This window comes from Penaeus chinensis, chromosome 24 (genome assembly GCF_019202785.1).
Source record: "Penaeus chinensis breed Huanghai No. 1 chromosome 24, ASM1920278v2, whole genome shotgun sequence".
Lineage (NCBI taxonomy): Eukaryota > Metazoa > Arthropoda > Malacostraca > Decapoda > Penaeidae > Penaeus > Penaeus chinensis.
In genome coordinates, this window is record NC_061842.1 from 6,092,728 (window position 1) to 6,105,227 (window position 12,500).

At 41.2% G+C, this 12,500-nt stretch overlaps 1 protein-coding gene across 1 annotated transcript in view; it reads left to right on the forward strand.

The window, feature by feature from the left end:
* The window catches only part of LOC125037838 (receptor-type tyrosine-protein phosphatase S-like), a 27,134-nt gene that overhangs the window by 2,303 nt on the left and 12,331 nt on the right, over positions 1-12,500 (forward strand). The window contains exons 4-8 of the mRNA XM_047631082.1: positions 3,225-3,311; positions 6,161-6,423; positions 9,725-9,868; positions 10,715-10,858; positions 11,444-11,568. Coding sequence (XP_047487038.1) covers positions 3,225-3,311; positions 6,161-6,423; positions 9,725-9,868; positions 10,715-10,858; positions 11,444-11,568 — 763 coding nt within the window. The remainder of the gene's footprint in view (positions 1-3,224; positions 3,312-6,160; positions 6,424-9,724; positions 9,869-10,714; positions 10,859-11,443; positions 11,569-12,500) is intronic.

A 12,500-nucleotide genomic window follows, 5' to 3' on the forward strand; every position in this document is an offset into this window, starting at 1 on the left:
TGTCCTGCGTGCTGTTTGTCCTGTGTGCTGTTTGTCCTGTGCACTGTTTGTCCTGTGCTGTTGTCCTGTGTGCTGTTGTCTGTGCACTGTTGTCCTGTGTGCTGTTTGTCCTGTGCACTGTTTGTCCTGTGTGCTGTTTGTCCTGTGCACTGTTTGTCCTGTGTGCTGTTGTGTCCTGTGTGCTGTTTGTCTGGTGGCTGTTTGTCCTGTGTGCTGTTTGTCCTTGTGGCTGTTTGTCCTGTGTGCTGTTTGTCCTGTAGTGCTGTTTGTCCCTGTTGCTGTTTGTCCTGTGTGCTGTTTGTCCTGTGCGCTGTTTGTCCTGTGTGCTGTTTGTCCTGTGCGCTGTTTGTCCTGTGTGCTGTTTGTCCTGTGTGCTGTTTGTCCTGTGCACTGTTTGTCTTTGTGCTGTTTGTCCTGTGCTGCTGTTTGTCCTGTGTGCTGTTTTCCTGTGTGGCTGTTTGTCTGTGCGCTGTTTGTCCTGTGTGCTGTTTGTCCTGTGTGCTGTTTGTCCTGTGTGCTGTTTGTCCTGTGTACTGTTTGTCCTGTGTGCTGTTTGTCCTGTGCTGTGTGTCCTGTGCGCTGTTTGTCCTGTGTGCTGTTTGTCCTGTGCTGTTTGTCCTGTTGCTTTGTCGCTGTGTGTGTTTGTCCTGTGCACTGTTTGTCCTGTGTGCTGTTTGTCCTGTGCATGTTTGTCCTGTGTGCTGTTTGTCTGTGTGCTGTTTGTCATGTGCTGTTGCCGTTTGTCCTGTTGCCTGTTGCTGTTTGTCCTTGTGTGCTGTTTGTCCTGTGCTCTGTTTGTCCTGTGTGCTGTTTGTCCTGTGCGCTGTTTGTCCTGTGTGCTGTTTGTCCTGTGTACTGTTTGTCCTGTGTGCTGTTTGTCCTGTGTGCTGTTTGTCCTGTGTACTGTTTGTCCTGTGTGCTGTTTGTCCTGTGTGCTGTTTGTCCTGTGTGCTGTTTGTCCTGTGTGCTGTTTGTCCTGTGCACTGTTTGTCCTGTGTGCTGTTTGTCCTGTGCACTGTTTGTCCTGTGTGCTGTTTGTCCTGTGTGCCTGTTTGTCCTGTGTGCTGTTTGTCCTGTGTGCTGTTTGTCCTGTGTGCTGTTTGTCCTGTGTGCTGTTTGTCCTGTGTGCTGTTTGTCCTGTGTGCTGTTTGTCCTGTGTCTGTTTGTCCTGTGTGCTGTTTGTCCTGTGTGCTGTTTGTCCTGTGTGCTGTTTGTCCTGTGTGCTGTTTGTCCTGTGTGCTGTTTGTCCTGTGTGCTGTTTGTCCTGTGTACTGTTTGTCCTGTGTGCTGTTTGTCCTGTGTGCTGTTTGTCATGTGTGCTGTTTGTCCTGTGTGCTGTTTGTCCTGTGTGCTGTTTGTCCTGTGTGCTGTTTGTCCTGTGCTGCTGTTTGTCCTGTGTGTTGTTTGTCCTGTGTGCTGTTTGTCCTGTGTGCTGTTTGTCCTGTGTGCTGTTTGTCCTGTGTGCTGTTTGTCCTGTGTGCTGTTTGTCCTGTGTGCTGTTTGTCCTGTGTGCTGTTTGTCCTGTGTGCTGTTTGTCCTGTGTGCTGTTTGTCCTGTGTGCTGTTTGTCCTGTGTGCTGTTTGTCCTGTGTGCTGTTTGTCCTGTGTGCTGTTTGTCCTGTGTGCTGTTGTCCTGTGCTGTTTGTCCTGTGTGCTGTTTGTCCTGTGTGCTGTTTGTCCTGTGTGCTGTTTGTCCTGTGTGCTGTTTGTCCTGTGTGCTGTTTGTCCTGTGTGCTGTTTGTCCTGTGCGCTGTTTGTCCTGTGTGCTGTTTGTCCTGTGCACTGTTTGTCCTGTGTGCTGTTTGTCCTGTGTGCTGTTTGTCCTGTGTGCTGTTTGTCCTGTGTGCTGTTTGTCCTGTGCAGCTGTTTGTCCTGTGTGCTGTTTGTCCTGTGTGCTGTTTGTCCTGTGTGCTGTTTGTCCTGTGTGCTGTTTGTCCTGTGTGCTGTTTGTCCTGTGTGCTGTTTGTCCTGTGCGCTGTTTGTCCTGTGTGCTGTTTGTCCTGTGTGCTGTTTGTCCTGTGTGTCTGTTTGTCCTGTGTGCTGTTTGTCCTGTTGCTGTTTGTCCTGTGCTGTTTGTCTTGTTGTTTGTCCTGTGTGCTGTTTGTCCTGTGCCCGTTTGTCCTGTGTGTTTTTGTCCTGTTGCATGTTTGTTCTGTGCTGTTTGTCCTGTGTGCATGTTTGTCCTGTGTGTTTGTCCTGTGTGCTGTTTGTCCTGATGCTGTTGTCCTGTGCTGTGCTGTTTTTTCCTGTCGCTGTTTGTCCTGTGTCCTGTTTGTTGTCCTGTGTGCTGTTTGTCCTGTGTGTGTTTGTCCTGTGTGCTGTTTCCTGTGCTGTTTGTCCTGTGTCTGTTTGTCCTGTGTGCTGTTGTCCTGTGTGCTGTTGTCCTGTGTGCTGTTTGTCCTGTGTGCTGTTTGTCCTGTGTGTGTTTGTCCTGTGGTTGTCCTGTGTGCTGTTGTCCTGTGTGTTGTCCTGTTGCGTTTGTCCTGTGCTGTTTCTGTGCCTGTTGTCTGTGCCTGTTTGTCCTGTGTGCTGTTTGTCCTGTGTGCTGTTTGTCCTGTGTGCTGTTTGTCCTGTGTGCTGTTTGTCCTGTGTGCTGTTTGTCCTGTATGCTGTTTGTTCTGTGTGCTGTTTGTCCTGTGTGCTGTTTGTCCTGTTCGCTGTTTGTCCTGTGTGCTGTTTGTCCTGTGTGTTGTTTGTCCTGCGTGCTGTTTGTCCTGTGCGCTGTTTGTCCTGTGTGCTGTTTGTCCTGTGTGATGTTTGTCCTGTGTGTTGTTTGTCCTGCGTGCTGTTTGTCCTGTGTGCTGTTTGTCCTGCGTGCTGTTTGTCCTGTGTGCTTTTTGTCCTGTGTGCTGTTTGTCCTGTGTGCTGTTTGTCCTGTGCATTGTTTGTCCTGTGTGCTGTTTGTCCTGAGTGTTGTTTGTCCTGTGTGCTGTTTGTCCTGTGCGCTGTTTAATTATCATTATATTATTATTATGATTATAATGATAATAACAATAGTAATAATGCTAATAATAATATTAATAATAATGATAACAATAATAGTAATAATGTTAATAATAATAATAATAATAATAATAATAATAATAATATTAATAATAATGATAATAGTCATAATAATAATAATAATAAGTACTATCATCATCATCATCATCACCACCATCATCATCATCATCATCATCATCAACAATACCATTATCATCCTTACCTCCTCCCTCCTCCCTCCAGTGAGTGACGAGATGATCATCGTGCATCTGTCAGGCAAGGTCGGAGGCGCCGTGGGAGAGGAGGTCCTTCTCACGAACGGAACACGAGGTGAGTGACCTGCAAGGGCGTCGATTCACCCTTATCTTGGAAGGGTGGGTGGGTGGGTGGGTGGGGAGGGGCAGGGGGGGTGAGGAGCAAGGGTTGGTGGGTGGGGAGGGGCAGGGGGGGGTGATGGGGAAGGGTGGGTGGGTGGGGAGGGGCAGGGGGGATGAAGGGCAAGGGTGGGTGGGTGGGGAGGGTCAGGGGGGTGAGGGGCAAGGGAGGGTGGGTAGGGAGGGGCCGGGTGGTGAGGGGCAAGGGTGGGTGGGTGGGGAGGGTCAGGGGGGTGAGGGGCAAGGGAGGGTGGGTGGGGAGGGGCAGGGGGGTCTGGGGGGGAAGGGGCAAGGGAGGGTAGGAGAAGCGAAGAGAATTTCTATTAGAAAGATGAGTTATTTGGAATTTCTGCCTATTGATTGTGTGAGAATATTATTGAATCAAAGTACGTTATGGTTTGTTTTTATTGATTATTCGTGGTGTTATATTTAGACGAAATATGTATGTGAGATAAATATAACGTAGGTTATAAAGATATGTTATAAATACGCTTAATTTTTGTGTCTAATTTCTTTGAATTGTATTCATGGGTAATTGTGGTACAAGGTTATAAAGCCAAATTTTATAAAAACCGTCTTAAATAACATTCTATGTGACAGGTTAGTTAAATAGTGTTTTTTTTCGTATCAGTTAAACTATATGGACCATAGTATTCGATTAATGATTTTCAGGATATTTAATATGATGTAAATTCAAGTTCATATGGCTTTAGGGAGCAGAAAACCCCTCACAACTCCGGAAAATATATAAAGCATAGTTAGTCCTTAAATGTCGTTTTCTGTGGAGATAATTTTATACGTGGGGTAACTAGTCTATATAGGATAAACGTCTATTTTAGTGATTTTTTTTCAATAATTTGTTGATGACCATAGATTGAGAACAGTTAGAGTATGTTTATTTTTTGTCCTTAAAGTTAAAAATTTGAAACTATCAGTGTTTTTACTCTAAAATGACTTGTAGATGAGGGTTTTACCTTTTATTGCACGTTCTAACAATCGTTATTCATATTGCAAATTAGTTTAGTGTTTTTGATCATGATAATAAGGTAATTAACATGGGATTCTGTAGAGCAACTGGCTAAATGCTGTTTACGACGTTTGTGCTACAAAATTTCGGGAATTAGTTTGTTACTGTTATCCCCATGTCAGAATCTCAATAGACCTTCCTGCAAATTCTATTTTACTCTATGCTATACGCAATACACTTATTAATGTAATATCGATTAAACAAGATAAAATTCGCGCTTAAATATTCTTAATATTTAAATCTCCAAGTGCAATTTTAATTAGTTTCGTTACCCTGCGAAAAGATGAAAATATCCCGGTTAAATTTGGAATATATAATTACCTCGCTTTATCAACGGCTTTCATACTAACTTAGAGTTTAGTAAATTCTTATATGAGAAAAAAAAAATTAAAAGGGAGTGAAATAGATGACGATTATGATGGTGATGACAGTGATAAGGATAATGACAATGATGATAAGGTGAAAATGATAATGGTAATGATAATGATACTAAATTCCGCAAGGGAAGGCTCCTTTCATATAACCGGTATTAAAAAAGAAAAAATCGAGAATATCAATTATTGTAAACAGCATATAAACCCAATAACTACACACACACACACACACATAAACATAAATATATATATATATATATATATATATATATATATATATATATATTATATTTATATATGTATATATACACACATATATGTCTATGTGTATCTATCTATCTACATGTATATACATATACATATACATATATATACATATATATATACAAATAAATAAATATATATATATATATATATATATATATATATATATATATATATATATATATATATATGTACATGTACACATACCCACACACACACACACACACACACACACACACACACACACACACACACACACACACACACACACACACACACACACACGCACGCACGCACGCACGCACGCACACACACACACACACACACACACACACACACACACACATACACACACACACACACACACGCATACACGCGCGCGTGTGTGTGTGTGTCCATCTATCTCATATAAGAATTTACTAAACTCTAAGTTAGAATGAAAGTCGTTGATATAGATAGATAGATATAGATATACATATATGTATATGTATGTATGTATATATCTATATATATGTCCATCTATCTATCTGTCTATCTATCTATCTATCTATCTATTACTTGACAAACTAATAAATATAAAGTCAGTTCAAGTTATCTTTTAATATCTCAATTACATTATTAATAACAAGACTAATAACCGTGACCCAGGCTGACCAAAGCTGACCCCAAATCATTGTCACGAGAATCATTACCCATTACCAATAATTTTTTAATATATAACCACCCACCATTCATATTAAAATGACCTTTGATACCAATATACTGATATAAACACTACCCCCCCCCCTCCCCTGCTTACCTGATACTAAGAGACAAGTCATTCTAAGATTACCACATACACACATCCTGAGGAAATCCTTTTTTAAGGGCAGGTCGCATTTTGACGTCAAACGCAACATTACACACTTCGGAAACGTAAAAAAATAAAAGAGAAAAAAATATGGATATCCGATATGCATGAGCGGTTTGGAATAAGTGGATGGGTATCGTTTTTACAAAGGGGAAAATTTAATTTAAAAAAAAAAAAAATGGTGGTAGGTTTTGGGATTGTGTGTGTGTGTTTTTGTGTGTGTGTTTGTGTGTGCATCTACCTACCCACGTAATCTATCTATCTAATCTATCTATCCCCCTCTCCACCAGCCAAGCGCCTACCTCTCGCATCCCCCAGCGAAGTGAACTCCGAAACAAACAAGGAGATAAAAAAGGAAGAAGAGGAGGACAAAGAAACGAACAAAGAGAAGGAGAAGAAGGAGGAGAATAAGGAAGAGAAGGAAGAGAAGGAGAAGGATCCGGAAGAAGCTGGAGGACTGAGGCAAGTCCCTTCCAACCGCGTCAGGAGAGAGGACTTGGAGGCCTACCTCAATCACGTGGTCAGGAGAGGGGATCTGGAGGCCGAGTTCAGGGTGGGTGGCCGTTGTTGTTGTTGTTGTTGTTATGTTGTTGTTGTTGTTGTTGTTGTTGTTGTTGTTGTTGTTGTTGTTGTTGTTGTTGTTGTTGTTGTTGTTGTTGTTGTTGTTGTTGTTGTTGTTGTTGTTGTTGTTGTTGTTGTTGTTGTTGTTGTTGTTGTTGTTGTTGTTGTTGTTGTTGTTGTTGTTGTTGTTGTTGTTGTTGTTGTTGTTGTTGTTGTTGTTGTTGTTGTTGTTGTTGTTGTTGTTGTTGTTGTTGTTGTTGTTGTTGTTGTTGTTGTTGTTGTTGTTGTTGTTGTTGTTGTTGTTGTTGTTGTTGTTGTTGTTGTTGTTGTTGTTGTTGTTGTTGTTGTTGTTGTTGTTGTTGTTGTTGTTGTTGTTGTTGTTGTTGTTGTTGTTGTTGTTGTTGTTGTTGTTGTTGTTGTTGTTGTTGTTGTTGTTGTTGTTGTTGTTGTTGTTGTTGTTGTTGTTGTTGTTGTTGTTGTTGTTGTTGTTGTTGTTGTTGTTGTTGTTGTTGTTGTTGTTGTTGTTGTTGTTGTTGTTGTTGTTGTTGTTGTTGTTGTTGTTGTTGTTGTTGTTGTTGTTGTTGTTGTTGTTGTTGTTGTTGTTGTTGTTGTTGTTGTTGTTGTTGTTGTTGTTGTTGTTGTTGTTGTTGTTGTTGTTGTTGTTGTTGTTGTTGTTGTTGTTGTTGTTGTTGTTGTTGTTGTTGTTGTTGTTGTTGTTGTTGTTGTTGTTGTTGTTGTTGTTGTTGTTGTTGTTGTTGTTGTTGTTGTTGTTGTTGTTGTTGTTGTTGTTGTTGTTGTTGTTGTTGTTGTTGTTGTTGTTGTTGTTGTTGTTGTTGTTGTTGTTGTTGTTGTTGTTGTTGTTGTTGTTGTTGTTGTTGTTGTTGTTGTTGTTGTTGTTGTTGTTGTTGTTGTTGTTGTTGTTGTTGTTGTTGTTGTTGTTGTTGTTGTTGTTGTTGTTGTTGTTGTTGTTGTTGTTGTTGTTGTTGTTGTTGTTGTTGTTGTTGTTGTTGTTGTTGTTGTTGTTGTTGTTGTTGTTGTTGTTGTTGTTGTTGTTGTTGTTGTTGTTGTTGTTGTTGTTGTTGTTGTTGTTGTTGTTGTTGTTGTTGTTGTTGTTGTTGTTGTTGTTGTTGTTGTTGTTGTTGTTGTTGTTGTTGTTGTTGTTGTTGTTGTTGTTGTTGTTGTTGTTGTTGTTGTTGTTGTTGTTGTTGTTGTTGTTGTTGTTGTTGTTGTTGTTGTTGTTGTTGTTGTTGTTGTTGTTGTTGTTGTTGTTGTTGTTGTTGTTGTTGTTGTTGTTGTTGTTGTTGTTGTTGTTGTTGTTGTTGTTGTTGTTGTTGTTGTTGTTGTTGTTGTTGTTGTTGTTGTTGTTGTTGTTGTTGTTGTTGTTGTTGTTGTTGTTGTTGTTGTTGTTGTTGTTGTTGTTGTTGTTGTTGTTGTTGTTGTTGTTGTTGTTGTTGTTGTTGTTGTTGTTGTTGTTGTTGTTGTTGTTGTTGTTGTTGTTGTTGTTGTTGTTGTTGTTGTTGTTGTTGTTGTTGTTGTTGTTGTTGTTGTTGTTGTTGTTGTTGTTGTTGTTGTTGTTGTTGTTGTTGTTGTTGTTGTTGTTGTTGTTGTTGTTGTTGTTGTTGTTGTTGTTGTTGTTGTTGTTGTTGTTGTTGTTGTTGTTGTTGTTGTTGTTGTTGTTGTTGTTGTTGTTGTTGTTGTTGTTGTTGTTGTTGTTGTTGTTGTTGTTGTTGTTGTTGTTGTTGTTGTTGTTGTTGTTGTTGTTGTTGTTGTTGTTGTTGTTGTTGTTGTTGTTGTTGTTGTTGTTGTTGTTGTTGTTGTTGTTGTTGTTGTTGTTGTTGTTGTTGTTGTTGTTGTTGTTGTTGTTGTTGTTGTTGTTGTTGTTGTTGTTGTTGTTGTTGTTGTTGTTGTTGTTGTTGTTGTTGTTGTTGTTGTTGTTGTTGTTGTTGTTGTTGTTGTTGTTGTTGTTGTTGTTGTTGACTTTCAGTGAGGATGAAAGGCCAATAGAAGGGCCATTCAGTGGGGATGAAAGGCAAACAAGATGACATTCAGTGAGGATACAAGCCATTCAAGAGGGACATTCAGTGGGTATGCGGGCACATTCACGAGGATCACTGGGAGGAGGGGATTAACGAACTATAGTTAATCATAAAAGGTTACATTTAAGGAGAATCTAAATGGAACAGCACTAAACGAAGCGCAATAAAAATAGATAAATAGATAAATAAATACAAATACGTGTAGCGGTATACATGATTCAGTTTTGATTTTTTTTTTTTTTTTCAAAAGATGGAAAAGTAATTTAGTTGGAGGGATACAGGCCTAAGGAATTACGTCACTTTTCCACTGATAACAACTGCAACAAGAAACAATGACAAATAAAGAAAGAAAAGGTAAACTGAAAGACAAAGAAAATTACTATGACAAACAGATAATAATAATAGATAAGTAATTACAAATAGATATAATAAGAATTCAATTAAATTAATAAAAACTATCAGTTCATTACATTCGCCTCAGGGATGCATAGCGACATTATCTATCTATTTAGCTCTCTATCTATCTGTCTATTTAACCATCTATCTATCTGTATGTCTGTCCATATTTGCATCTACATGTTTATCTATCTATCTATCTATCTGTCTCTCTCTATCTATCTATCCATATTTTTATCTGGCTATCTATCTACCTTTTTATCTATCTATCTATCTATCTACCTCATCCACGCTAAGTATTGATATCCTCTGTTGATAGTGAAGGAATGTGTATCTATCTATCTATCTACCTATCTACCTGTTTGTGTATCTATCTATCTATCTACCTATCTACCTGTTTGTCTATCTATCTATCAATCTATATATATTTGTCTATCAATCAGTCTATCTATCTACCTACCTATCTATCTATCTAAGCCATCTGGTAGACCTATCTGTCTACTTCTCCATCTCCCTGTCTACTTCTCTATCTATCTATCTCTCTATCTATCTATTAATCTATCTATCTATCTATTATTCTATCTATCTATCTATTAATCTATCTATCTATCTATTAATCTATCTATCAATCTATCTATCTATCTATCTATCTATCTATCTATCTATCCATCTATCTATCTATCTATCTATCTATCCATCTATCTATCTATCTATCTATCTATCTATCTATTCATCTATCTATCTATCTATTCATCTATCTATCTATTCATCTATTCATCTATATATCTATCTATCTATCTATCTATCTATCTATCTATCTATCTATCTATCTATCTATCTATCTATCCATCTCTCTCCCAGGGCTGCCACGACCCCCGCGCGTACATAGCCACCCAGGGACCCAAGGACTATAAGGACAACACCATCGAGGACTTCTGGAGGATGGTTTGGGAGCAACATTGCAACACCGTCGTCATGGTTGCACGGCTCATCGAGGGAGGGAAGGTGAGGCCAGGTGGATGGGTGGGTGGGTGGAGGGATGGGTGGGTGGAGGGATGGGTGGGTGGAGGGATGGGTGGGTGGAGGGATGGGTGGGTGGAGGGATGGGTGGGTGGAGGGATGGGGGGGTGGAGGGATGGGGGGGTGGAGGGATGGAGGGGTGGGTGGATGGAGGGATGGGTGGATGGGTGGATGGTGGGTGGGTGGGTGGATGGGTGGGTGGGTGGGTGGATGGGTGGGTGGGTGGATGGGTGGATTGGTGGATGGATGGATGGATGGTTGGAAAGATAGGTGGATGGATAGAGGATGAATTTATGGATGGATGGATGAGTGGATGGGTGGATGGATAGAGGATGAATTGATGGATGGATGGAGAAAGTGAGAGAGAAAGAGAAAGAGAAAGAGAAAGAGAAAGAGAAAGAAGAAGAGAAAGAGAGAGAGAGAGGAAGAGAGAGAGAGAGATATATATAGAGAGAGAGGGAGAGAGAGAGATAGAGAGAGAGATAGAGATAGAGATAGAGAGAGAGAGAATGAGAGAGAGAGGGAATGAGAGAGAGAGAGAATGAGAGAGAGAGAGAGAGAGAGAGAGAGAGAGAGAGAGAGAATGAGAGAGAGAGAGAGAGAGAGAGAGAGAGAGAGAGAGAGAGAGAGAGAAAGAGAGAGAGAGAGAGAGAGTGAGAGAGAGAGAAAGAGAGAGAGAAAGAGAGAGAGAGAGAAAGAGAGAGAGAGAGAGAGTGAGAGAGAGAGAGAGAGAGAGAGGGGGAAAGAGAAGGAAAGAGATAGATTAGGCGACTGATCAACATTAACATTCAACCAAATATACAACACCGACATAATGCGATTCTCCCGCAGGTAAAAGTAGCCCAATATTGGCCCGACGTCAAGAAAGCTCAGGTGACCTACGGGGACTTCAGTTTATCAATCGTCGGAGAGGAAAAGGAACTTGACTACTTCATTAGGAGATTCACACTGACACACGCCGGCGAGAGTAGGGAGGTAAGAAGGAGAGGAAGAGAAGGGAGGGAGAAGGAGAAGAAGAGAGGGGGGGGAGGAGAGGGAGAGAGGGGAGGGAGAAGGAGAAGAAGAGAGGGGGGGGGAGAGGAGAGGGAGAGAGGGGAGGGAGAAGGAGAGGGAGAGAGGGGAGGGAGAAGGAGAGGAGAGGGGGGAGGGGGAAAGGGCAGAGGGAGAGAAGGAGGGGAAGGGGGAGAGGGAGGGAGAGGGGGAAGAGGAGGGGGAGGGAGAGGGGGGAGTAGGGGAAGGGGGAGAAAGGGAGAGGGGAGGGAGAGGGAGAAGGAGAGGGATAGGGGGAGGAAAAGGGGGAGAGGGAGAGGGGTGGGGAGAGGGGAGGGAAAGGGAGAGAGAAAGAGAGACACAGAGACAGAGATTCAGACAGACAGATATCAAGAGAGAGAGAGAGAGAGAGAGAGAGAGAGAGAGAGAGAGAGAGAGAGAGAGAGAGAGAGAGAGAGAGAGAGAGAGAGAGAAAACCAAAGAGCCTGAAACCTCTCACCCTTCTTGCCTTTCCTCACCACCTGATCGAACCTCTAACCCTCTCTAGAACCCTCCCCCCCTCTCCCCCAGGTGACCCAGTACCAGTTCATCGCCTGGCCTGACCACGGCGTCCCGCAGGCGCCTTTCACCTTCTCGCTCATGACGCTGGAGATACGGAGGACGGAGATCACGGGCCCGCTCCTGGTGCACTGCAGGTAAATATCCTTCGCCCTTACGCTTTAAGGTCCTAGCTCTCTATTGCCTCAACGACCCTGAACGCCCTAATGACCTAATTCTTTAAAGCAGAAAAAAATAAAGGACCTAACACCCTAACACTCTAACGCTTTAAGGCCCTAACACCTTAATGCCCAAGCGCCCTGATACCCTTATACCCAATGCTTTAATATCCTAATGCCCTAAGTTCCCCAACGCTATATTTCCCCAACGGTTTCCAGCTGCGTTTCTCTAGACGAAATGTTCTCGTGTTGTGTCTTGGCAATTGAGTGAAAATTTAAGTAAATGCCGTTGTTCATTTTATATTCTTCTAGTTTTGCTTATATGAATGTTTATATAAACTAAAATAGTATTTTAGATTTATAGAAGTACGTATATTTCTTACGATATGGAGCTATTTTGAGAGGAATCATTACCAATATTATCATAGGAAACTATAACAAAATAGGAGGACACATAAACACAAGAAAACAGGCTACCTTCTGTATTCTGAAACTCGTAGTATAGACGATGACCGTGTAAAAGTCTACGGATATCGCACGCCGCATTTACCTACCTGTTCCTGAGATTGGAACCTCAATGTTAGCCAAAATGTATGGAAAATATGGTCACGGTGATGAGAGTAATCAACGTTGAAAGATAGCCAATTTGATAGATATTTTATTATGATGGTGACAATAATGATTACGATGATAATGATAATGATAATGCTAATGATAGTGAGAATAGTAAAAGAAAACAATTATGATGATGTTATGTTAAATGATGATCATGATAATAGCAATGAAAAATAAGAATTGAAACAAGAACAAAAATACGAAAATCCTGATGATATTGGTATTGATAACGGAAATTCATATCCTCTGAAATGTATCAACAAATATATGATAAAACAGGAAAAAACACGCGATAA